The 26,778-nt window shown below is 36.9% G+C and overlaps 3 protein-coding genes across 3 annotated transcripts in view; 2 read left to right on the top strand and 1 right to left on the bottom strand.

The window, feature by feature from the left end:
• Positions 1-17,295, top strand: part of NUP205 (nucleoporin 205) — a 51,829-nt gene extending 34,534 nt beyond the window's left edge. The window contains exons 25-43 of the mRNA XM_062585990.1: positions 85-159; positions 661-818; positions 1,770-1,850; positions 2,658-2,849; positions 4,476-4,746; positions 5,261-5,359; positions 6,484-6,632; positions 7,062-7,253; positions 7,445-7,566; positions 8,686-8,824; positions 9,038-9,164; positions 10,119-10,195; positions 11,657-11,785; positions 12,301-12,427; positions 13,137-13,303; positions 13,987-14,110; positions 15,045-15,173; positions 15,854-15,927; positions 16,945-17,295. Coding sequence (XP_062441974.1) covers positions 85-159; positions 661-818; positions 1,770-1,850; positions 2,658-2,849; positions 4,476-4,746; positions 5,261-5,359; positions 6,484-6,632; positions 7,062-7,253; positions 7,445-7,566; positions 8,686-8,824; positions 9,038-9,164; positions 10,119-10,195; positions 11,657-11,785; positions 12,301-12,427; positions 13,137-13,303; positions 13,987-14,110; positions 15,045-15,173; positions 15,854-15,927; positions 16,945-17,097 — 2,585 coding nt within the window. The 3' untranslated portion in view covers positions 17,098-17,295. The remainder of the gene's footprint in view (positions 1-84; positions 160-660; positions 819-1,769; positions 1,851-2,657; positions 2,850-4,475; positions 4,747-5,260; positions 5,360-6,483; positions 6,633-7,061; positions 7,254-7,444; positions 7,567-8,685; positions 8,825-9,037; positions 9,165-10,118; positions 10,196-11,656; positions 11,786-12,300; positions 12,428-13,136; positions 13,304-13,986; positions 14,111-15,044; positions 15,174-15,853; positions 15,928-16,944) is intronic.
• A 2,134-nt stretch (positions 17,296-19,429) lies between these two features.
• On the top strand, positions 19,430-25,550 carry ARL1 (ADP ribosylation factor like GTPase 1). The gene is made up of 6 exons (XM_062585975.1): positions 19,430-19,532; positions 21,566-21,703; positions 22,890-22,971; positions 23,943-24,054; positions 24,732-24,910; positions 25,168-25,550. The coding sequence occupies exons 1-6, from the start codon at positions 19,529-19,531 to the stop codon at positions 25,196-25,198; spliced, it is 546 nt and encodes a 181-aa protein (XP_062441959.1). The 5' UTR covers positions 19,430-19,528; the 3' UTR covers positions 25,199-25,550.
• Positions 25,551-26,142: 592 nt separating this feature from the next.
• The window catches only part of UTP20 (UTP20 small subunit processome component), a 64,624-nt gene continuing 63,988 nt past the window's right edge, over positions 26,143-26,778 (bottom strand). Inside the window, exon 62 of the mRNA XM_062585968.1 lies at positions 26,143-26,466. Coding sequence (XP_062441952.1) covers positions 26,311-26,466 — 156 coding nt within the window. The 3' untranslated portion in view covers positions 26,143-26,310. The remainder of the gene's footprint in view (positions 26,467-26,778) is intronic.

Raw genomic sequence — 26,778 nt, 5'->3', positions numbered from 1 at the left:
CTGTCTTCTCTTTCAGGGTTGATAAAATAGTTGGGTTTTTTTTGGTCTTAAATTTTGTGATTAATTATGTTTTGTTACCTTTAGCCGATGGTGAAGGAGGAATGGAAGATGAAAGTCGATCAGTCAGTGGGTTTCTCCACTTTGACACTGCCTCCAAAGGTAAGCATTCTGGCTAATGTGAGTTTCTGGTCCCTGTGATTTAAAGTTGCCTGTAGAAGGGACACTTTAAAAGAAAAATAGTAGACTTTCAAAGCAGTAACAATACACAGAACACTTTTTAGTATGAAAAAAAATAATTGTAGAGTTTTGAGATAAAGGTGATTGGAGTGAGTAGAAAATACTGGGTTGGAAAGAAAGGTAGGAGAGTCTGTGTTTAACCATCTATAGAAGGGCAAAATGGGAGGTGACAGTCTATAATTTACTGGTTAACAGTAACCACAGTGACACTGTTTTTAATACTGAACATATTTGTATTTTCACAGCAAAGAATTTAAAACCCAAGTGATTAAATTTAGATGCCTCACTATGCTTTTAAGTGTGAAAAAAGACCTGTATGGTTCTCTTTGAAAAGATTAGGATTTACAATGGTTAGACTCCTACTGTCAGTCAACTCTTCCCTTGATGTTTCTGAATACAGTCTGAACTGATTTACATTTCCAGTACGCAGGAAGATCTTAAGTATCCTGGATTCAATTGACTTCAGTCAGGACATACCAGAGCCTTTGCAACTGGATTTTTTTGACCGAGTTCAGATTGAACAAGTCATTGCTAACTGTGAGCACAAGAATGCACGTGGGCAAGTGGTCTGCAATGCCAAGGTTCGCAGTGGTCTGTGTTCTTAACTTACATAAGTCATTCATATCTTGACTTGATAATAATGAGAAGAATTCTTTTTAGTGATCGTAAGTAGTTTGAACACTTCAAATAATACTTTGAAACTTGTTTTCACCTAAAGAGTATTGCTTTTTCAGATATGTATATAATTTTGTCTTTTTCTTTCCAAGCTATTTGGATTAACTTTTTATTCCATCTTATACACACTGATTTCTTATTTGTTCTAGACTGATGCATCAATGTAAGGACTTTTTAAGAAATATTTTCTATCCTAATTATTTTCCCATCTCAAAACATCTAAATGGTATTCCAGATATGACTTCTCCTTCATATATTTTATGTGTCTGCAGTACTGAACTTTGTGTACTGCAGTAGTTCTTAAAAGCTACAATTAAGATAGTGGCACATTGTGATGAGTAAGTATAATATATGTGGCAAATGCATAAAAAATAGTCCTGAAAAATTTGATCTGAAAGAAGAGACAGAGTAGGGGCAGAGTGTAATGCAGAAGTGAAATGATCTTAATGGTGATAGGAACACAGCTATTGCATATTATTAACCAGCTATTTCACATTTTACAATGTATTTTAGTCTTTAGAAGAAACAAACCTTATTTCTGTCCAGGTGGACTACTTTGGGTAATGAAAGGGGAAAAGGGCTTGTGGTGTGTTAGAAGAATTAATGAAGGGATAGAGCAACTTAGAAACAGGAGAGGAGGAAATGAAGGAGTGCAAAAATGAGAAGTGCAATGAGAGAGAACAGGCAGCTAAAGTACAGCAATTAGAAAATGAAACAGGAGAAACTGAAAAATGAAAAAAGCTTACTTGGAATCTCAGTTGCCTCTGTTATTATATAGCTATCTCCTAAACACTTCTAATAGGGACAAATATACCTTTTTTGTGATTAACAATTTACCTTTTCCTTTTAAATTCCAGTATCTTCACAGAGTTTTGGTTGCAGAAGTCAATGCCCTTCAAGGAATGGCAGCAATAGGCCAGAGACCTTTACTTATGGAAGTAAGTACAGAAAAATAAATTACTGTCATTCCTGTTGATGGTGTTCACGTTCCATCAAGCAGTATGATTTAGAATGAAAGCTTGTGGATTTGAGTGCTGAAGTTTGAGTTAGTCATTCTTTAAGAAATTAAAGCATTAAATTTTTTTGGTAAGAGAAACTACTACTTAGGATACTCTAAACAGCAGAACAGGAGAATGGTTTCTTTTTTCTTGAACCTTTTACCTCCTTGTCTCCCATAACAATTGCAGCTCCCACCTTGCTGTATGAAGAGTAGGACATGCTGATTTCAAGCCTATTGACAAATCCAATGTATAACAGCAAAGATGGTCTTGTTGTTTTTATGTCTCTTTTCCTCTACCTACATATAGTTTCCATGCACCTGGAGGAACAAGGTTCCTACCATCTTTTAAATTTCACTGAAATTGGCTAAATGAACTTGTAAATTTCTTTGATGAAGGAGAAGTGACTCAGGCCAAAATGTGAAGAAAATGTACAAATGGCATTTTTTTCACTTGCTTTTAAAATTCTGATTTTAAAGAATACATTAAAAAAAGAATTTCCCTAGTTAAAACTTTTTTGTTATGAGCTTGAGACATTTCCTAGTGAAAAGACCTTGTGAAAAGCAGCTTAGAAATGGATTGGCCTGTCTTGGTAAAATGATTAATAGCCTATTCTGATAAACTGAAGACATGCTATTTATTTTTCAAGGACTTTTACTAACACATAAGACTTGTCATCTGGAAATGTCTTTGTTATCTACTACTTTTACCATAATATAATTCATTTGCTTTGTCATCGGTGGTTAGGAGATCAACACTATCCTGCAGTATGTCCTGGATCGGAACAAGCTGCTGCAGTGTCTCCACGCTAAGAGGCATGCTTTAGAGTCATGGAGACAGCTGGTGGAAATTATACTCACTGCCTGCCCCCAAGATCTTATACAGGCTGAGGACAGACAACTGATTATTCGTGATCTATTACAAGATGTACATGACAAGGTAATGTTCTACTGGAAACCAGTTCTCTCCTTGAACTTTGTTGCTATATGTTTTTATATCAAAGGGAGATTACTTTTCAAGTAGCGTTCATGGTTGTAATCCAAAAGTATCTGTTTGCATTTAGTTTTCAATTTGCAGTTTTCTGATTGCTACTTTGCTAAAATTGTGTATGCTACAGAAGAGTTTTCTTACATGTCTGTTGTTGAACTGTAAACCATATATTAACAGATCTCAAAAATATTTTGATACAATCCAATATGATGATAGTCTGGAAAGGGTCTGTGAAAAGGATACAACTAATTTTGAGGAGCAACATGGAACAATTTACTGAGGAGAGGAAGGCAAAAAATTAACAAACTACATCTGTTAATTTAGTGCATTTAGGTGATTCACTGCAAATCCTACCACTGCTTCTTTTGAAAAATGAAAGAGTTGAATAAAGCATCATGGTAGAAAAAGTAACAATTTTACAATTGAAAGGGCCTCTGGAAATAGGAGAGTTTACTTTGTCTTAAAATATCTGAAGTCTAGGTGTTTCATTGCTGAATTACAACCATAGTATTTGAGACAAACTAGACAATTACTACTGACCCAGTCATTCTCAAAGACAAAATGTAATGAAGAATCCTTGTATTGTTTAGGTTGCTTGAGCTTTGAAATTTACATATTTTTGTTTTATTGTGAGAGGTATTTTGTATGTAGTTCTCATTTGGTAATTATGTGTTGAGAAATATATATGAAAATAATATATTTTTTCAAGTAAAACGTGACTTTGGGGGCTTTTTGTTGTAGTTTTCATTATTTTTTTTCCTCTAAAAATTCTCTAAAAATAGTTCTTATTTGAATGTAGGTTTGGGTTTTATGTGAACAAAACTAATAATTGGGAAACTAGGGAGGGACCTCTACTGGCCAAAGCAATTTCTTTGATTTCTAAAACCTTTACAGAGCAGTAGTTTCAGGCTCTAACTATTTTAAAAGGAACCTAAAGGTGATTTTTTTTCTCAAATTAACAAAAATTTTGCTTAAAATGCAGAAAACTATTCTACTGTATTAAGCAACTCTATATACTTAAAAGAAGAGTTCTTTGATTGTTAGTGATATTAATACCAAGTTTACTTTTTAAATGATGATGTGAACTAAAATAGTGTGTACTGATTTCTCTTTAGTTTTTCTCCACATCTTCTTAATACTTCTTTGATGCTGACCCCTTGTTGTATCTTCACCTTTTTGATGGAAACCTTTTTCTTAAATAGCCATAAAGCTAAGCGTGTGTCAGTGATTCTTTCTCTAGTTTATGTTTAGGTATTTTACAGATAAAGCAACCAAAATGTCAGCACATCTGGACTCTTCCTTCTCTTGCTCTCATTCAAATCTAATTATCATCATGACCATGGCTTGTGGAATAATGACCAGAAAGCTAATGGTCTTCTCAGTTAGCTGGTGTTCAGCTCATCTTTCTGGATGTGTTTTCATATGACACTATTGATTTTGATTTGTTTTAAATAAGGCCTTATTAATGAATTCCTGATGCATATATACATGAAATAGCTGTGGGAGGTTAAATAATTGCTTTAACATCTTATGGAATCAGACACTTCTATTTTTTTTTTGTTGTTCTATGTTAAGATCCTAGATGATGATGCAGCTCAGGAGTTGATGCCAGTGGTAGCAGGAGCTGTGTTCACCCTGACTGCCCACCTGAGCCAGTCTGTGAAAACAGAGCAGAAACAGCCACTTGCAGTCCCTATGTCAGAACAGTCCCAGTATGTCTTGATGCTGGATGGTTCTTTAACCTCATCACCTGGCTCTGAGGGTGTATCTATGGGTTTTGCTTCCATTGGTGATTCCTCCCTCCACATCATCTTAAAAAAGCTGCTGGATTTCATTTTGAAAACAGGTGTGTTAAACTTTGTACTCTGTGTTTGTTTGTATCTGTGTGTGTGTGTGTGTGTGTGTGTGTGTGTGAATTTTGATGGCCAATAGGTTGAAAGATGCACTGAACTACTTCCCATTACTGAAATGAGTTTTTTTTTTTTTTTTTTTTACTCCAAGCAACTCTGTGCATCTTCTGTCATTACTACAGATACCTTTATAAGTGATGTTAACTAACAAGAATAAATTTAAAAATGCCATGTTCTTTTTTTGTTTTTCATCTAAACCACAGTTGGAGACATGTATAGTGTAAATATCCAAAAAGGGAATTTCATGTTGCCATATTTATAGCAGCATAAACTTCCTGGATTTACTGTCATGACTACATATTTATGCAAACCATAGAGCTCTGATTAAAGAAAACTATTTTGGTTATTTTTGCCAGCATTGGCATAAGAAAGCTAAATTAAAGATCAATGGAAGATAGTGTTCAGAATTTAAATCTACCTAGTTTTGATCATGAATATTTTTATGAGCAGGAGGTGGCTTCCAGAGAGTGAGGACACACCTTTATGGATCGCTGCTTTACTATTTACAGATTGCCCAGAGACCAGATGAACCAGACACTTTAGAAGCGGGTATGGTACAATTGTGTTTTAGAAAAGAACAAAAAATTGTTAAACCTCGAATGGTACAGTTTAGACATGTTGCATTATCTCTTGGAAGTACATAGATTATGTAGATAAAAACTGTCTTCTTCAGGAGCACATGAAATCAGTCTTCTCTTCTAAATGATTGAAATATTCCCCTCTTCTGAGCTGCCTAGTAACATATGTATTCAAAATGTGTTCTAGATAAGAATATTAAGTTCTGACATCAGCACAAAAGAAGATACATAATTTGTGTCCATTTAACAAGTTGTGCATCGTAACTACTAAATTGTCAAGGGACTGGGGATTCCATGGACCTACTTTAGAACAATTAAGCTACAGAAATATAATGCCTCCCCCACTCACATCACAGCATTGTTATTAGAGAAACTTCAAAGAGTCTTTGATATTCTTTCTGTTTATTTAGCTGAAGACCCCTAGGAAAAAGAAACAAAAAGCAAAATTTGTTTCCCAAGCCAGTCAGATCTGCTATTTAACCAGCCAAAAGGGCTTATGGTGAATATCACATTCTGTCTGTGTTAATGACTAGAATGTTGGCCTCATCAGCATTTCCAATCAGTCTCATCTCAGAGCCGTGATAAAGATGAAGAAAACAAATTTGGGGCTAGTACCTGTGCGTGTAGACTCTTATTGCTATTATTTGTTCTGCTTTCTGAACTACAGTAACGAAAATGCAGTGAAATTGTTATGATCCCTTTATAGTTTATTGCTTGCTTTGGATTTGGCACTTTCCCACTGAAATCATCTTGTTTACTTCCTTTCAGACTGAGTGCTTTAGTCTTAGTGAAAGTTCTTAGCCTAATGGATTTTCTAAGTTGCGTGTATTGTATCTTAGAATAAATTTTAAGCAGATGATTTACGTGAGTGGTGTTAGTATACAGGCACATGCTCTTTTTGGTCTGGCTTCTGTGTCATATTAGGAAAGAATGTATCTACAGGAAAACATTTGCACTTTAAAAAACCCCTTCTGTTTTGCTTGTGGTATTCCTTTTTCTAGATAGGATGTAGCATCAGCTTTGCTCTAGCTAAGTTAATGCTAAACTGTCAGTCTTTGTATTTTTCATTTATTTTTTGTTTTATTTACCTTACAGCTAAAAAAACAATGTGGGAACGTCTGACAGCTCCTGAAGATGTGTTCAGTAAATTGCAGCGTGAAAACATGGCAATTATTGAGAGTTATGGGGCAGCCCTCATGGAGGTGGTCTGTCGTGATGCTTGTGATGGTCATGAGATAGGCCGGGTAAAATATCTATTCCTTTGCGGTCGTTGTTTTCTTTGTTTCATAAAACATTTTCAAACTCTGCAGAGAGTGAATCTTCATCTTAAAAAACAAGACTATTTTTTGTAGATAATTTTTCACCTCCACTTTTTTCTGTCCTTCCACATTTCCTTCAACTAGTGAACAATAGAGACATACATAATAATATATTGATTGTTTTTCAAGAAAAAGCTACATAGCCCTTTGATTAAAAATATGAAAACTTTAAAATGTCAGAAAAATTTTAAATATTTTCAAGAAAAAAAAGTATTCTACTTTTAAGAAGCTGTTAGAAGCAACTTTTTAGCATTTTGTATTATTAGGCATTTATGAAAAATCTCATCGATCTCATTGATAGATTTAATTCTGCTTTTTGAGTTTGTTTTGTTTTTTTTTTCCACCCTGTAACAGATGCTGGCATTGGCTTTGCTTGATCGTATTGTTTCAGTGGACAAGCAGCAGCAGTGGCTATTGTATCTCTCCAATAGTGGCTACCTGAAGGTGCTTGTGGATAGCCTAGCAGATGATGATCTGACTCTTCAGAGCTTGCTCACACCTCAGCCCCCTTTACTTAAAGCTCTGTATACCTATGAATCCAAAATGGTAAGAGCAGTTCAGGGACAGTTATGTGTTGTTTTTAAATAAAAATTGCTTATCAATTACTTTGTGTTGATTGTAGTTAAAGGTATTGTGTTAAATAATAGTATTTGAAATGGTGCTAAAATCAAGAGAGAAAATACTCAAATAAATCTTGTTGTTCATCTCTAATACTTTTCCTTCATCCTGTTCTCTAGGCATTCCTCACTAGGATAGCTAAAAGTCAGCAAGGGGCATTAGAACTGTTGCGGTCTGGAGTGGTTGTAAGGCTGGCACAGTGTCAAGTGTATGACATGCGACCAGAAACAGACCATCAAGGGTAAGTGTTGGTTCCCTAGCTGATTTTGAAACTATAATACAGTCTTGGAAGTGTCTTTATAACCTCAAGTCGTTCGTGTAAATATTTACCTGTATATTCTTTTTTGTTTAACTTATCAGTAACTTGATAAGTTAACAGTAACAGTTCAGTAACAGCTGAAAATTTCCAGATCAGTAAGTGTGAAGTTGTACTTTTATGTCTAATTACTTATAGGATGTAAATTCTTACTTTTTGTCTGATTCCTTAGAAATGTGGTCCATGTATTTTTCTTTCTTTTTTTTTTTTTAATGCAATTATTTGTTGAAGTTGCTGAAATCTTCAGTAGCTAAATGTAATGTCTGAAAAAAGTCTGTGCTGTAAATTTCTTTTGGGGGCTTGCAATTGTAGAATGGCAAGTGCAGAGTTCATCTTCCCCCCTAATGCACTAAGGATATAGCAGTGAAGTAGATACTGTTTCAGCATTATTTCATACTTTGTAGAACTATTTCAGAGTCATATATTGCTTGACAAGTTTCATGGGGTTTTGCAGTACTGCTAGTTGTGTGAGATGACTGAGAGAAGATCATAAAGAAATTGCATAATCAGGAGAAATCACTATGGTTAATTTCAAACTTCAATCTTTGATTTAAATATGCAGTTCTTTTTGACATAGTAGAGGTTGAAACATTGCAAAAAATTAAGACTTAGAAAAGTACTTTGTTTAGAAGAGCCAATTGACATTGGCCTTTCTTACCTATAAAGAGCTTATAGAGGACTGTACTTCTCAATGGCTTTAGAATTAAGTGTACTTCTTCCTAAAATATTTGTGAAGATTTGGTTTTATTTTAGGATTAGTAAAGAAAACAGATGTGGTATCTCTACCTTAAAGTAATTAATTTAATTTGTTGTAGTACAAAGAAACAATTTGTGTAACCTTTTGTACCTTTCAGGTAAATTGCAGAGGCCATGTATCATAAATGTGGTACTTTTCCATTGTAAATGCCGTTTGACTGTGGACCTATTATTGAAATGTGCATGTTTGCAGATTCTTGAGTGTGATTATAAGCTGAGGCTCTGGTTTGCTACTGGGCTTCAGTTTTCTTACACCATTAAGCTTTTTTCCTTTTTTAACCTCTTAAGGATGTTTGGCATGAGAGAACCTCCAGTCTTCATTCCCGCTCCAGTGGAGCGCTATCGCCAGATTCTTCTTCCAGCTCTTCAGCTATGCCAAGTGATCCTCACATCCAGCATGGCACAACACCTGCAAGCAGCAGGACAGGTAAGTTTCAAAATTTGCTGAAGTATTACTGTTAGTGCTTGTTCAACCAGACGATATGTCATCTTGCTCTGTCAGTGAGCTTTTTCTTTAATAACATTTACACTAGTATGAAAAATTACTCTAAATTTCTCACAAAAATAAATCATTGCTTCCTTTTTTACGCTTTTGCTAAATTTTGGGTCGCTCATTTTTCTTTTTCTTCCTGTGGTACAGGTGTTGCAGTTTCTGATTTCCCATTCAGATACTATCCAGGCAATCCTGAGGTGTCAAGATGTTAGTGCTGGGTCTCTCCAGGAACTGGCCTTTCTGACAGGAATAATCAGCAAAGCAGCTTTGCCTGGTAGGAATCACAATTTTAAAATCTCGTAAACATATTTGAAGGAATCTCAAAGTTTCATTTCTCTAAATGAATAGTAAGATATATAATGGAATATCTATTACACATAGAATTTTCTGGAGATGTTGATTACTGAGAAAGATAGAGAAGTGTTAAATAATTGTTCTTGAAGTAAGTAGACTGGATTTGAAGAGGCCATAGTGCTCACATTGATATGCTTTTGGCTTCCAGTTTTGTTTTCTTTGTGCTGCCTGGTGAAAGTACTTTTTGTCTTTGAGATGACTTCTAAATGGTAGTGTTCAAAGTGCGTGTGATATCTTCAAAGAGATTTTTCATTCAGCAAATTCTTTAATTAAGGAAATGAAGACAGAAAATTGTTTGCATACCTATATCTTTGCTACTGTGAATGTTTTTTACATTTCAGTTTATAAAAAAAAAATCTTACGGGGAAAAGCACTACAGATTAGCATAATGATACTTCTCTTGGATGACTTATCTTTATAAAGAACTAATCACTGTTCTGATGGATCTAGTGATTTCTTCTGGATGCTGGCAGTTTTGCTTACCATATTAAAATCACTTCTCTATTTTGACTAAATAGCCTTTTTTGTTTAGGAGGGATGTCTGGCTATAATAGAAGGAGGAGTGCAGAACGATAGGTCATGGCCAAAGTTCATTTGCTTACCGTGTACAGTGCTTTGCACAACTGCCACTTCTATGTCTGCTCCCTTGCTCCCTCCCTCACTCCTTCCTCTTAGCAAAACAGTGAGCTACATACTCACACAGATCTCCTAGAAACTGCGTTTAGATCTGAACAAGTTTTTCTAACAAAATGTGTTACTTTTATATATTGTTGGAAATTTTCTCACCAAGTCTTCTACTTATCTGCAGATATGAAAAATATAAATCTGTGCCCTTTTGAAAAATAGTTAATTTAGTGGCTGTATATTTTATTAGGCGTGCTAGGTGAGCTGGATGTTGATGTTAATGAAGGAACGCAGATGGAGCTGCAAGGACATATAGGACGGTTTCAGGTAATAAAGTTGTATATTTAACACTTGTTCTTTTGGAATTATTTATGCAGAGGAGAGTTTCATCCTGGTTTTGTACTCTGAGTAGTAGCAATTATGAAGTGGATGTTTTCCAGCATTAAGAAGATACATACATTTTCTTCCAAAGAAGTAGAAAAGACAGCATTTGGCAACATAAAAGTGAAGTCAGGGACTTTGTTTCCCCTCTTGGCTTAGGGTTCACCACATGTGGGGAAGAAGAAGAATCTGAGGTAAACATCAAAGCATGTGAAATAATGCAAAAGTACCGTCATCAGTCCTGCTACAAGCATGTCTCCAGCCTCAGAGTTTGCATTACCTAGCATGTTAATGTTTATTTCTTTGCACTCCTTTTAAGAATAACTGAGTGAGAAACCAGAATTAAAGCTCAAAAGGTCATTGCAGACCTTTTTACAGCGCAGCATTCACCATCCAACAATTTCTTTGAAGCCTGGTTACTCATGTGAGCAAAAGCATTTGTGAAGAAATATCTATTTGCAAACTAACTGGCTGGACTATCAAGTCTTTCTGATTGCAAGAGCAGGATGTGTTCTCTGGACACTTTGATAGTGACTACTGGCCAGGCTGGCTTAAAGCAAAGTAGAAAGCAGTAAAAGATTGCCATAATGCTCTCATGGTAACGCAGTGTTCTCCTGCTACATCCTGTCAACAAGGAAGTCCCATGGGAAGCAACAGAAAGGTTTCTTGTTATAAGGAGGTTTAATTTGTTAATTAAAAAAATTAGCTGTTATGAGCACAATTGTGCAAACCAGTCATCTGTTATTGTAGCCTTTCCTCCTTGTTTGTCTTGTTATTTTCATCAAGTAATGAAAGGACTTAAATATTCCTCTTCTGCAAAAGTAACTACCAAAGAATTTTTAATGTTAATTTTCAATATATTTTTTTAATCTGTTCCACAAAAAATTGACTTAGTCTGAGGCACTTTAGTAATCTTAATGGCCATATATAAACTAAAACCAAATTTATAGACTGTTATTACTTTTTTTGAAACTATTGTGAATTGGCTTCTTTCACTCCGCTTTTATGCAACCTACTATCTCAAGATCTCATTAGTTTATCTACCTAGGTCAAGCTATTTTAAGCAGAAATAGATAAACTTAGTCATTGATGCTAGTCAGTATAGTCTGAAAGAAACAGGAGATGAGGTGCTTCACTTCTGATTTACTTTCAGTTCTCAAGGAGCTTCTTGAGGGTGCCATTAATTTTTAGATAAATCAAAGGTGGGCTAAAGCATTACGTTTTAACATCTAGTTTACAAAGGGCTAGCTTTTTTTTACATTGTTATCTTTCTATTATACGTTAAGAGATTTGAGAGTCTTTGTGATTTCTATTAATAAATATGTATCATCTTTCTGCTTTTAAAAATGAAAAGGAGCATACAACTCTTGCTGAGATTCTGATTAAAATGCTGATTTCTTATGACAGCGCCAGTGCTTAGGACTTCTAAGTCGTTTTGGTGGTTCAGACAAACTGCGTCAATTTAAACTGCAAGATGATAATGCAGAGGGAGACAGAGTGAACAAGAGGGATGAAATTGAGTTGGCCATGCAACAGGTGAGGAACCAAGCTGCTAAAACCTTCAGTCTCAAATTGTGAAATTTTAGCTGGTGTGCTGATTTTTCAGTTGCCTTACTTGTATGTGATTTTAAAGAGTAGTAATGCTTTGCACTGTCTAGTTTGGTAGGATTCCACGTTTTATGTCAATTTAAAATTAACCTTGAAAATTTGATTATTTATATTAGAAACCATTTTTAATTTGTTCTGTCAACTTTGGAGTCTGAAACTGTTCAGTAATTTTAACAGTAAAGATGGGATACATAGAGCAGGGGATGTCTGGAAGTTAGAGGCAATGGGAAATTAAAATTGACCAGAAATGGTCGTTAGCAGGTTAGGGAAAGAAGCCTAGATTTGAAATAGAAGAGAGGCAGTAACTAAATAATCACATTCTGGTGAGAAGACATAGAACAAAATTTATTGTTTATTGACATATATCCATTTAAAATTGAACACTGCAAAGCTTATAGGTGTTGTAACTGACCTCTATCACTTTTTTGTTTTCCTTTTTTCAGATTTGTGCCAATGTGATGGAATACTGTGAGTCACTAATGTTACAGAGTGCCCCCACTTTTCAGCACACTGTTTGTCTGTTTACTCCCAGCCTGTCAGAGTCAACCAACAGAGATGGGCCTCGTCAAGGTGAGTTGTTGGCTTGCTATTTTATGACACTGAATGGTGACATTTGGGCTAGTAAAAGGTAATGTATCAGAGGGTGTTGTTTCACGAACACTTCAAGCCATTTTACGGCTAGTCATTTTCTTAGGCTGGAATAAATGCTCATGCAGCATTGCACTAGGCCAAATAAGGGAACTAATCCAATTTAAAACAAATATGGCCAAAGGTGGGGTTCTCCTTGAAGCCTTAGAAACACATGCATCAGTACAAGAATGTGGATGTAAATAAATAGTATAAATTGAAGGAAAAAGAAGATGAAGATGTTTATTTTCAGCAGCTATGCTAGACTGGGACATGTGAAACTAGGGCCTCATTTATGACATGCAAGATGTGTTTTGTTGCCGACTGGAACTCTTCATTATGACACCTGGCAACTATTTACATGTGTTGTCATGCAACTGAATGGTTAAAACATTTTAATAGTATGTCACTTGTGTCTTGTGATCTACTTAAGTTTCCTGTGCCACACACTGTACTGTACTATACTGACTACCTCACAACTTTTCTTATAGGCTTTCATTTGTATTACTTCTGCACAGAAATACAACATGAACTTGTTAGTGCTTCCATATCTTTCATTAATTTAATGATAGAGAGGATATCTTACTAATTTTTTGATTTTTTTTCTTTTAATTTAAAATCTGATTTATTTTAACTTAGTGATCTTTTCTAGATACACAAGCAGCAGTGGTCCCCTACTGGCGACTGCCTGGTTTGGGAATTATTGTCTACCTCTTGAAACAGAGCACTAATGATTTCTTCAGTTACTATGATAGCCATCGTCAGAGTGTTAACAAACTGCAAAATGTGGAACAACTCCCACCAGATGAAATAAAAGAGGTAACAGTTCTGCTGACTCAGTAGGTTTTATCCCGAGTAGTTAATTGTGTCTAATGGATTATCTATTTCTTTGAACTTAGATAGAGACATAGCCTTTAATAACGACCCCAAAGCATCTTAGGAAAGTAAATGTTCGAAGTTCTTGTGTATGTCCCTTTCTAATGCTGATGAAAGGATCCATGGAATTGGTAACCTAAAATCCTAGGGGTGGGGTGGGGTGGAGAAATGGAAGGCTTAGTTTTGTAAAACTTGTGAGTGATTCAGTTATACCTGAAAATTGTTGATAACACTTTGAGGCTGCTCGTAATTTATTTTTCTTGAATAAATGTATGTAACGTAAACAGCCTTAGTATCTGTAAGTTTTGCATCAGTTTTTGCCAAGATGACTGAGTAAGAGAGAGAATGGATACTTTGTGTGGAAGAATGACTATAGTGCTATCAGAATGAACTAATAAACTGATTGAGATCCCAAATGAACCTTTTCCTTGCTAGAAAAGCTCCTTTGGATAGCATTTAGTTTCTTCATTTTTTGGTTAGCAGGGTTTTATAAGTTAAAAATAGAGCACATCAGCTTGGAGAAGTAGTAGCTGACAGTTATTGATAAGTAATTTTATTTCTTTATTTCCTTTAACATTCTATTCTGATTTGCTACAATCTTCTTTTTTTCTCTCTTCTTATCACAGCTGTGTCAATCAGTTATGCCAGCTGGGGTGGACAAAATTTCCACTGCCCAGAAATACCTTTTGGCAAGACGGCGCCTGGTGAAGCTGATAAACAACCGAGCCAAGCTGCTTTCTCTTTGTTCTTGTATCCTTCTAAAATGGAAATAACCTTCAAGGTGATGCTGTAGAACAGCAGAGAAACAGGATCAGGTGCTTTTTACCTAAATACCAGTTAGGTTCCTCACCACTTTGAAAAAAATACTTCTTGTAGAGGGGGACTTCGTAATACTGATAGTTAGGTTAGTGACAGAAAATTGTTCTGCTATTGTAAATATTTTCAAGTTACACTGAGTGGAAGATGAATGGTATTTTCCATCATATAGACTTTGCCAGGACATTCTACAGCGTTATGTTGGAGGAGGTATTACAGCCCAGCTCTTAAGTTTAGTATCCAGGGCCACTACACATTTATACATATCTGTATAAGTGTCATGGAAGAAGTACTTCAAAAAAAAGAACTGTGAGGTGCCTGTTGGAGTAACTAGAGTTCAGTCTTGTGGTCAGCTGTACAGCAAACCATAGTAATTTTATGGAAATAACTAGTCATGCACAAAGTCATTGTCTGTAGAGGATCAAAGCTTTCCTTTGAAAAAGAGAGTTTTAGGAACTTTAGGAAAGATGTACTCTTGCAAATATATCTGTTGTAGCTTAACATATTACTGCCATCCCCAGCTTTATAACATCTGCTTTAATTCACTCTTTTGGTAACTATCATTGCAAATCAACTGAACACTTGTACTCTTGCTCCAGTGCAGTGTGCTTGTCTTCAGAGTGAGTGGCAGTCATTTGAGCTAGCTAAGCCAGCATTGCACTGAAGCAGCTAAGGAGAGTGCAGGCGATCCATTACCATGCCATAGCAATGGGGGGGTGGGAAGCTTCTGCTTGGAGGAGGTGACAGACAGTTGAGGTAACATCTTCAACTGTTTCTTCAAAGTGTTTGTGTGAAGGTGCTCGTGTAGAAGGAGTACCGTCTAAAGGCAACAAACTTAGACTCCTTCACTTTAGATGTGTGTCTACAGATATTATAGAAACGTGTCTTTTCATTCTTTGGCGTCACCTGGAACACTATCTACTGCATTGCACGCCCACTGATTCCCAGGACCCACTGCAGTCTTCCAGGACATCATTTAAGAGAGGAAGACTGCAAGGTAACACTTCTCAAATGTCAAGGTGCCTTTGAATAGCTAAATTAAAACTGATTTGCTACTATTAATATTTTGCCATTTATATATAATAAAAGGATTTTGTTTGGATTTGGACATACCCTTGGATTTTCCTCTGGAGTATTGGCAATCCAACTATTGTTGACTGATAGACATTGAGATTTTATTTATTATGCATAATCTCCAAAGAAAAATGTAATGAACTATTTTTTTAATTCTGTTTTCACATCAAGTGAAGTTCAAGTAATCAGATCAGTGATGAAAATCAATGTATATGAAAATACTTTTAATAGAACTATCTAAGATGAAATTAAGAACTAAAATGAAGACTGGTGTTTTTTTAAAGTATTTCTGGAATTGTAGGCACCATGATTCACCAAAAAATTTTAAGAGTGTTGAATTTCAGTAAAAATCAGAAGTGGAAGGAAGTCAGAAAGGAAGTTTGAGGAGGAGCTTTTTACTTAAAGTGCCATGTCATGTGGTCAAAATTACTTATGGCGCTTACGCTGATGATTTAGAGAGAATATGCTTATTAAAAAAAAGTTTCATTTCTGATACCATGGAATACTGTATTTTAAACTCATTCTGTAACTTGATGTGGAGAATATGATGTTGAATAGCCAATACAATTTCTCGTTTCTCAATTTTTCATTTTCTATTACTAGATTCTTTTGGTTCAGAGCCTAATTTGGATTTCAGCAGTGGACTGAATCGAGTGAGCCAGCATGACCTAGATCAGGTGAGATATGACAGTCTTCTCTATTGAGAGCAGTCTGACTGTAATTTTCCTTTCTCTAAACAATTTGCTGTAATCCCAATGACAAATAATTTATTGTAGCACTAGTGAAGCATTGCAACATTTTTTTTGAAGGGCTTACAAAACAAGTAGCAGTTGCACTGCTATGCATATATTTTCAAGTCTTAATATACAAAATTATATTAAATGAAAAATGAGCTATAATACTACAAATGCTATTAATCATTCTTACTTTCTTGTAAACTAATCAAATGGTGTCTATTTTTTAATAATAATTTTCTGAAATAATCAGTTATCCTTAAAAGACTTATGAGAGTAGGCGTCCCAATTTTCTCTGATTTCATAGATGTTTACTTTAGGTCAGATGCAGATAGGCTATAAGGAGATGAGATTGAAAAGTTTCTGAAAACAGAAACTGAGGAGACAATAAATCATGAATGCCTGAGAGAAATGATTTCTGCTTACCCAGCAATTTATGTTAATTGGACTGAATAGCCAACAGAAAAAAAAAGAATTGTTTTCATTAATAAAACCTCATTTTTGAAAGGTACTGACATTTCTACTGCCATTTGTGCACAAAAAACAGTTTAGTCTCAAGTACCATTATTAATGTCCAGAATTGTGAAACCAGATCTGAATTTTTTATGATGAAGCTTCTGTGTTTACTGTAGCTGAAATAGTCAGATTATATAAGACTGTTCAATTCCTCAGACACGAGCAGAGATTGTGAAGTTGTAATATGTGGTTAATCCATAAATGCTTTGAGTGATCACAAAACATCCATGGAAATGCTCTTCATTATTTCATTTAAGAAAGAAACATAAGAGTAATGCAAGTAATACTTACTGGGGGGAACAGAAAAAAAAACATACACTTTTGAAAATGATTGGAAGAATAATGCAAGGTAAAGGGCTTGACAAGTAGCTGATGATGGATAAAAGGACATTTTAGAAACGGAAGACTTTATATTGTTGACTGCAACAAATTTCTGTTTCTCAGCTTCAGATTGAAGCCACCAACAGTTTTGGTGAATCTCTGCAGAAGAAGCTCCTGGACATTGAAGGGTTATATTCTAAGGTTCGGTCACGCTACACCTTTATTCAAGCTCTTGTTAGACGTATCCGTGGTGTCCTAAGGATATCAAGGACCTAAATGACTCTTACATGTATTGCCTGCCCCTTGAAGCAATGCACAAGGGCAGGCTTTCCGGATCATTGGATTTTCTAGAACGTACATTTTCTAAATAATGTCCAAAAATATTTTGTTATTTTTTTTCTTACCTCCAATGAATCAGTTTTGTGTATTCTTTCCTACTGCTCCCGACAGTAAAAATAAAGAATTGTTTTAAAATGTGTTGTGATTGATAAAAAAAAAAATTCATACAAGGAAGAATCCTAACAGAGGATGTAAAGGAGGCAAAGGAAAGAAGCTCTACGACTGTGATTCCATTACATCTATGGATGATATTTTCAAAGAAAACTGAAAAGATCTGGGTCTGTTCATGCTCTTCATGCTTCACACACAGATGTAATGAAAATGTGTTTCAAGTCTCAGCACTTGCAGACAGAATGTGTTTGCTCTCTACGCTAACGACTTATGAAAGGACATCATTTTGCCTTGTGAGCTACTTGTTTCTGCTCCCTTTCACCCCACCTTTTTTCTAAGTACAAGCTTCCTCCCTTTGTACAGTTCTAGATATGAAAAAGAAAAGGGAGAGGGGGGAAGGCATGGAAGGTGGCCGCTCTAGGCTGGGACGCATTTGGACTAGACTGAGTTGGTTTGTATATCATGGGGGAGTAAATTTTCTTTATGTTGTTTTTGCTGGAACACGAGTACCAAGACAGAACAAAATGTTCAAGGAGAGAGTCAGCATGCTTGAATGGTGGGTTGGTTCTGTAGTTACAGGATATTCTCATAAGAGATTTTCATACCTCATTTGCTCCTATATAGAGTAGTGTAATCACTGCTTATGTAATATGCAATTTGTTGGCTTTCACTCTTACTATACTATCTGTTCTTGAAACCTCACTCCATGCATGCCTTGTAAATTCTGTCTCTCCTGAAATTTCATTATTTAGTATTCACTATTTTTTTAATGATTTTATACTTATTCATATAATTAATATGAATTATAAATATCCTTTTTGCTGGGATGGTTATAGCCTTGCTATCAGATGACAATTTGTTAGCTATTCTCTCAGAATGGCTAGATATTAGTATTTACATAGTCAGATTCTGTCGATTATCAACAGCTTTCATATTCCTCCACCATCTTAGTGAAAATCAGGAAATGATGTACAGTTTCTTATTAAAAGGAATGTAACTTGGGGATTCTGCTGGCTAAGAGCACTTTACATTTTGGCAAACTTCAATATGGTAGTTGACTGATGCTTGTGTAGTATTTTCTGATACATCTTAGGGGGGACGATGCAGGCCTCAGAGACTGACACCATTATTTACCTTTTGGAAATCATTCTGGGTTGCTGAGAACTCTGACTGTTCCAGATGTTGAAAGTTAAACTGCTTTACTGCACAACCAAAAACCTGGGTGCTGTAACACAGCCAACTCTATTTACTCTCTTGGTATAATGTATTTTGTAATCTGTGGCATTTTTACTGGATTTTTATACTGCGATAAGCTATAGCTTCAAGTAAGTAGTAGCACACAATAGCTGCAACTCTTATTCTCCCCCTTTAATCGCGGCAAACAAAGCGGCCACTTCTTTTACTCCTGCTTATGATGATGTCGTTGGTCATGATACGCCCTGCTGTAGTAACGTTTTGCATATGATAAAGCAATGTTAAACTAGACATTTTTGTACAATAGGGAAGCTTATTTAAAGTTTTCACTGTGGAAGTTATACGAATATACGAGGCTGGTTGGTTTGAAAGAGTAGTGGTTTACATCTGTCTACATCATGCTGCAAGAATTAAGAGGATCCCCCACCTTTATCCTCTGCAGTTCGTGTGGTGTTCATCAATCTGTCTTAAAAAAAATGTACCAGTATATTTTTATATCTGAACGAAGTTTCAAAGCCCCAACTACAAACAGACTTTTAAGCTCGCGTGACAGGAAGGCAGGAGGAGGGAGGAAAAACGTAGCGCTCGAGTCAAGCAGCAGCCCTCCTTCGCGGTGCGCGTTTGAGCCCTGCGGTGGGCAGGGCGGGAGAGGGCGCTGCTGCAGCCGCCGCCGCCTGCGGGGGCGCGGGGCCGCGCCGCTGGCCCCGCCCCACCGCCAGGCCGCGGCTGCCGCGCCGCAGATTCGCCGCGTTTCAGTCCACTGTGCCTCAAAAAAAAAAAAGAAAAAAGAAAGAAAGAAAAAAAGAAAGAAAAAAAGGAACTCCTTTTCTCCTTCTCTTCTGGCTGCAAATTAACGGGCAGGGCGAGGAAAGCCCCGCGCCCAGCCCTGCCCCTCCTGGCCGTGTCGAAACGGCGCGGCCGCGGGGCGGGTGGGGGCAGGGCGCGCCTCGTTTACTCGCCGCGGCGTTCGACGTGGAGGCTGCGAGCGGCGGCGGCGGCAGGGCCGGCGGGACGGGACGGGACGGGACAGGGCGGCCGCGGCGCGGGGCGGCGGCGGCTCGATATGGGTAAGGAGGGAGCGGGCGTGCGGGCGAGCACGTAGGCGGCGGCCCCGGCGCGCGGGGGCGGCGGCCGTTGGAGCGGCGCGAGCCCCCCCCCCTGCCCCGGCCCAACGGCCTGTGGAGGCGGGAGGGGAGCGGCGAGAGCAGCCGGGCGAAGCTGCTCGCGAGGAAGGGGGAGTGGGGGCGGCTGGGGAGGCCGGAGGGGGCCGCAGGCCCTGCCCGGCTGCGGCTGGCAGGGTGCCGTTACACGCGGAGCGCGCCGGGCACTCCAGCGGGCCACGGAGGCAGTTACTGCCCAGCTGCGTTCAAATCCGTGCTCGAAACGGGAGGCCGTGATACAGAGCGCAGGCTGTGTGGGCAGGCGTGTGCCCAGCGTGCGGGTGCTTCCCGTTTTGGTAATGCTCCTGAAGGGGCTTCGGGGGCACGGAACGCTTTTCGGTGATTTATTACTAGATTTCCCATGACGAATCGTAGGAGCGAAATCTCACAAACAGGTGTTTCGCCAGAGGTCACAACACTTTTGTTTGCCTGACGGACTCCATATGTGTGCCGTTCTTTTAATAGCCTAAGCGAAATGGGTGCAAGAATGCAGTGGATTGTTAATGGAGAGTTAATTATGAAAACGGATTTTATAGTAGTAGATAGAATAGTAGTAGCACTGCTAATATCTGGAAGTTAAATGTAACATAAACCAGTCCTATTAAAGATCATACTTGGACAGCATTTTAGTGTGAGCAAAACATATAAAAAGAGGGGATGAAGGAAGTCTGCCATTAACCCAAATTATTGACTATTTGAGAGGAAGGAGCCATCTTCTGTTAAGCTTGTGGCACACGTATTTGCTTTCTATGCAAAATGTTCCTGTCAAAATACTTTTTGCAGCTTTACCTTTGAATTGTGTTTATGCTTCATTTAGTTCTGTTAAGGCTGTTTGCTGGTCAAGGCACTGTTTGAAATAGGCACTGTGCAAACATGTAGCAGATGGTCCTTGATACCTTGTCCTTATTTTATAAGTCAGTAGTATGCATGGTTTCTGTGATGGGATGGGCTTAGAAGAAATACAGCAACCTGGTATCAGTTTGTACTCCTTATGCATAAAAACACAGCTATCTTTTCTCTCACAAAAAAAGGCATCACAGTTACCTCAAAAGGCAAACACAGTGAATAGTTTCTATCAAAAAGCTATTTGAATAATATTTTGGTTGTAAATTTTTATCATCTTTGATATATTTATCAAAGCATGATCCTAGCTTTTTTGGTATTTTATTACCTTTTTTTCAGAGTTCAGATGGATTTACAAAATTATTGTTTAGCACTAGATGCATCTTGTATAAAATATTAGGAAAAAGGTTTCATCATTACTGACTCAGAATATTACTATTGTTTCTCTGCTTATATGTTTAATAGGCAGAAATCAGACTTGTGTCTGGCCCCAGGTACTACTACATAAACGAGATTTTTGTGAAAAATAATTTTGAACAAAGACATCTTAGGTCAGTTCCTAGACTTCTCTGTAGCATTAAGTTACTTAGTGATTTAGTGCAACTGCATAGTTTTTAATGGACTGCTAAATGTACATACTGGTTTGCGCTTCATTTTAAGAAAATGTAAGTGGATGGTGCTGAGGGAGACCATAAACTTTAGGGAGAATTCTTTGGGGCCTAAGACTATATAGTCTCTTGCACTGAAAAGATAGAGGCCTATAAAAAACAAAAAAGAAGTTGACTCAGATTTAGACAAATGAGAACAAAGGAAAAAATCCTAACTGCAAAGAGGAAGCTTGCTGTGGCAGCAACTTGATTTTCCTAGGTAAATCTAGGATAAAATAGTGATATAAAAAGAGGAAAATATAGTGTGGTTCAGCATACACATCTAAGTAACAACCTGAGCCAGTCTGTTTTCACTGAAAAAAAAAATATATTGCTATTCAGTAAGATACCAGGTCTGTCTGTCTTTACATACTCCACATGAGTATGTAAAGCTCATACTCCATATGAGCTAATTTACACTGAAATAGCTTTCTGTTCTATTTTTTGTAGGGGGCTTTTTTTCCACCATTTTTTCCAGTTTGTTTGGAACTCGAGAGATGAGGATTCTCATCCTGGGATTGGATGGAGCAGGAAAAACAACCATTCTGTATAGATTACAAGTTGGAGAAGTTGTTACTACCATTCCGAGTAAGTGATCAATCTGTTATTTAAAATAGCTAATTTGACTGTAGCTCTTGTATGCAGGCTTTGTCAACTGACCTTGCTACATGCTTACTTCACAAACAAAAGGACAGTGTGTTCTTGGAGGATTGCACTGTTGTATTTAAGGGCTTTCTTGCATAATGGTATTACAGTGTACAGTATAGAAAGCAATATTTTATGCTATCCTGTTGATCACAAAGTATTTGACCATAAAAGAAGTTTATTACTATGATTTGGTAGGTTTCTGTTGAGAGGCAAACATTCAGTAAATGGTAACTATTGACTATCAAAGTCTTTTTCTCCAAACGTAGCTCTAATGTGAATTTTAGAGATTCTTATTGAACCCAGTTTCACACCTTTTAAGTTCTTATTTTTTGTTATGTAAATACTTCTTTTTTACACAGAAAAGAAGAAATGCAGATGGTTAACTTTAGATATTGTAGAAAGTTAGTGTAACAAAACTCCATGTGAGATATGAAAAGATGATACTTGAAGAAAAAAAATCATTGATTGTCTTAACAGTATCACGCAGTCATGTCCATATATTACAAATACTGAGATGCATGTGCTGAAAGGATCCTGCCAGGATCATTCTGTGTGACACACAGGGCGGGGGATGCTGGCTGTTAAGTCCTCATCATGTCTCTTGGGTTCCTTCTGTTATTTGCTTCTTCATTTTGTGTTTCTTTGGGTTGACAGGAGAAGGAATGGCATATGTGCGGGCATATGTGATGTGCTCTAACCTTACTGCCATCTTCTATATGTCACAGTAGGAGATCTGAGATGTTGTCTGCGGTGATTTTATGAGCGTGTAGGTCTTCTGGTCTTAACGTAAAGAACACATCCCCTAGTATTTTATTACTGTCAGTTATGTACTTGGTTATTAAAACAGGCAGTTATTTTAACTGTTGTTCTGTTTCTTTTGGTGCTTTTACACACACTTCTGTTCATACTTCATTTGTAGCAACCTTTGTATTTGTTACAAATCTCTACAGTATGTTTATAATAAGCTTTTATTGTTCAAAGGGTAAAGCATTATTTTGAGTTTGTTGGGGCAACTTCTCAAGGCTACTGGAAATTTCCAGGCTTGAAAATTTTAAATAAATGCTGTAATATTCATAATAAAAATAAAGAAAATCAGTAACAGTGAAGTTGCTTTACTTTGTTGCAGCAATTGGCTTCAATGTTGAGACAGTGACATACAAGAATCTGAAATTTCAAGTTTGGGACTTGGGAGGACAGACAAGTATAAGGTAATAAATGTATTTCTTAAAAGTTATAATTAAATTTCTCTAAAAAATACTGAGGTCTTGAAATTCTGAATAGCTAGCACTTCTGAAAATTGGCTCCATAAGTTTTAATCTGGCAGAATTCAGTTAATGCAACCTCTGTTTTGGACTACATATTGGGAAAAAAACAAGTAAACATGTTCACTTGTAACCGGTTTTGTTTTGAAAAATCAGTTTGTTTATGTAGTTTGTAATTGGGCAGCATTCTGAGAAGGTAGGGAGTCAGTGATATAACCCTCCACCCCCAAATTTTAAATATTCACATTTTTTAAGAATGCTAAGATAAAAAAACTTAGGTGTAGATTAATTCTTTTCTGAGTAGTGAACTATACAACTTTTGTAGTAAGTGATCATACATGCACAATTATAGTGATCTTCTTTTTGAACACTAGTTGGTAAAGTGCAGTGCCACTTTCTTTCCCCTTTTTTAGCTTCAGTAAGGTAACTTGGAAAAGGATGATTTGTTGTGATCTTGAATTGCCTGACCCACCTGTACAAAAAAGATTTCTCTTAAGTTAGCCTTTTTAGATGACTATAATGATAACTATGGCAAATGATAATTTTAATACAGCTTGTTCTACAAAAGCTAATATAACTATTTGCAGAAAGCTTGTGTTCACAAACTTCCTCTGCTGCCCTGTCCTTCAGAGGTTTTGAGCTGATGCCCTGCAGACTAATTCCTCAAATAAGTCTGTCCCCAGAAGTTCTGCCCCTTCCCTGTTCTCAAGGCTTATCATCTTTGTTGCTGTTGAAAAGTACTATTTATTTGTAGTCTGTTGCATAACCTTTTGAATACACCTTCTAGTTGCTCCCTTGGGCCTTTCACCCCAGAGACAGTTTCTGCTTTTTCTGAGCAATCTGTTTTCCGTTATCTGGCTAAAAAAAGCACTGTTCAAACTGCAGTTATTTGAGCAGTTTTTTTTTCTCTTCTGCAGACCCTATTGGCGGTGTTACTACTCAAATACTGATGCAGTCATTTATGTAGTAGACAGCTGTGATCGAGACAGAATTGGCATTTCAAAATCAGAACTTGTTGCTATGTTGGAGGTAAGAAAACAAGCGTGATGTTTTTTTATCAGTAGAATGGAAATTGAGAAATTACAAATCTTTTCTGGAGCTAATGTGAAACTTCACTTTTTAGTCCCCAGAATAGAGCCTTGCAACATATCTGACTGAAAACCTCTAAATACACTGCAGATTTTTAAAGTTTTATATAGTATTATCTGGTCTATTAGTTATATTCAGCCTTTTGGTTGCATGGAAGCTTACCTGTCCACTACTACCGCTGCTCAGTACTTCACTGGTGGCAAAATCAGGGGTTCAGGGAGGGATATCCTACTACTATGCATTGAAACTGAAGAACATACACAGAAGAGAAACATGAGTAATGGAAAGAAGGCATGAGTTAAAGAAGTAAAACTTTTTTCCTAAATTCCTGCAAACTTTTTGATATGCATTGTTAAATCCAATTATTAGCTTGTTTGATTATACAACGATAATCAGCAAAACCAACCTTGTTTTGAAATTGTTCCTATGTGATAACATGCTAGGCACAAATAGAATTGAGAGTATGTCACTCTCTTGCTCTGAAGAATTTTCTATAACAAAAAAATCAGCAGACTGAAAATCATTAGATTAGTTGCTGAAATTTCATGTATGGGGTTTTCTCTGCATAAATAATGTAAAAAAAATCTCTCCAAGAACTTGCGTGATTTCCCCCTTAGGAAGAAGAGTTGAAGAAAGCCATTTTAGTGGTGTTTGCAAACAAGCAGGACATGGAACAGGCTATGACTCCCACAGAAATGGCAAATGCACTTGGCTTACCAGCTTTGAAGGACCGAAAATGGCAGATATTCAAAACTTCTGCAACTAAGGGCACTGGGCTCGATGAGGCAATGGAATGGTAAGTGACAGGATAAATTGTGCTAGCTTCATTGGAATCTAGTGAGCAAGAGCATAAGCTAAAAGTGAGGAGTAAGCGTTTTAGGACTTGCCCATTCACATGCATCTAGCTCAATCCATGTTGCTCTGGGTACTAAAGAGCCAAATAAAACAGAAGTCCAAAGAGAGAGTAGTTTACTCATATATGTAATGTCCTAAAGATGTCTCAACATATCTGAACTGACTTCTGAAATAAAACTGACTTAACCTTTTTCCTAGGTTGGTGGAGACCTTGAAGAGTAGGCAGTAATACAAAGCTGACTGTAGCAAAGAAGTTTTGACTATATCTAGCATCCATCATTCTGCAGTCAGATACTTTCAGGCCACAAATACTTGTAAATACAACAGATTGAAAATGACTCCTATAAAGTGGATGCCTCTTTTCAATTATAAAACTGAACCAGGTGAATGTCTCTGTACATTAAGATACTCCATTTCTTTCTTTGTGTTTAAGTAAGTATATACTTATGTTAATTTATATGAAAATCTTATTGGGTGAGAAAGTTTTATTTTTTTTTCTCCTCCCCTCTCCATTGGTGGTTTTAAGTTTGAGTGGCTACTTATTCATGTAATTAAAACACTAATAAAATTTGGAACTGTCAGCAGTCCAGGCTGATTTCTGCAATTCACTGTGAACTTACTTACAGGTGTGGTGCGTGGTACAGGCTGCTTGCTTACAGAAGCTAACTGAAGTTGAACTGACATCTCTTCTAACAGTGCTGTAGCTGAACATTTAAAGAGGTTATTTTTAGAAAGACAGAGAAGGGAGGAGTTTCCTTTAGCTGATGCTGTGATGGCTTCAGAATCTCCCCGTGCAGCTAATGGTGTTTGAATAAATTAGAGCAACTGAGATAGATAGGTACATACTGTTCCTGTAGCTGTTAAAATAGCATTTACTTTCTGAAAGGGGGCAAAAAATGATTTCTGCAACTACCTACTGCTCTGATGTGCCAGGTTGGGCATCTCCAAGCTTAGCCAGAAAGGGTAGGTAACTTATTCCCAGCAGCTGTAGGGACTGAAAGACAACTCAGGATAGGGAGGCAGATTGCTCTCTCCAGGAGTTATGATGCTCACAGGCATGCAGGCAGTCATCACATAATCCCCACTTTCAGAAATAAAGTAATATTTAATATATTAAAAAAGTAGCTGTCCATTCAACTGTAACTGGTTTTAATACAGACTAAACTGTACATGTTTAGAAAAAAATGACAAGCTTTTATTTAAGATCCCAGATGAAAAAGAAGACATGAAAAAATACAAAAAATACATTAAAATATGTAAATAATTTATTTCCAGTAATCATTAGTTCTCTAGCTGGAAGTTTCTTTTTATAAAATTATCCTGCAGGAAGTTAAAGCCTTTTTATTCCACCATTGCTAAATCTTTCAGTGCATGACTTCTAGGTTTCTTAGCCTTGTAGCTAGGGCGCAGGAATTCTATTTTTCTCTTCCTGGTTTCTGCTTTATTCTTATGTCTCTTCAGCTTCCTCCTTGCAGCAATGTCAGGATTTGCTACAGTCTAATGAGAAACAATACATTTGTATGTTTAGTTAGAATCCACAACTGTCCCTGTAAGCATCAGACACTTTGTAAAAAAATTTCTGACTGATAGAGAAAGCGTTAAGTTTTCTTAGATTCCATGAAACTGAGATGTTCTGGCTCATCTGCTCAGCTTTATCACTGCTCTGCCAGTGAACTGAGAAGCACATAATCAGTCAGTCAAAACTCGCCCAAGAGCCTGATCTTGAACAGTTTCTTGTTAAATAAGTTTCTGAACTGAAACTATCCCGATCAGGAGGAAGATCTTCCTCAAGTTTACCTTCCTGGTCAT

Source organism: Rhea pennata, chromosome 1, assembly GCF_028389875.1.
Source record: "Rhea pennata isolate bPtePen1 chromosome 1, bPtePen1.pri, whole genome shotgun sequence".
NCBI classification, from domain to species: domain Eukaryota; kingdom Metazoa; phylum Chordata; class Aves; order Rheiformes; family Rheidae; genus Rhea; species Rhea pennata.
The sequence above is the reverse complement of the archived record's forward strand: the minus strand, read 5'-3'. Positions and strand labels throughout refer to the sequence as shown.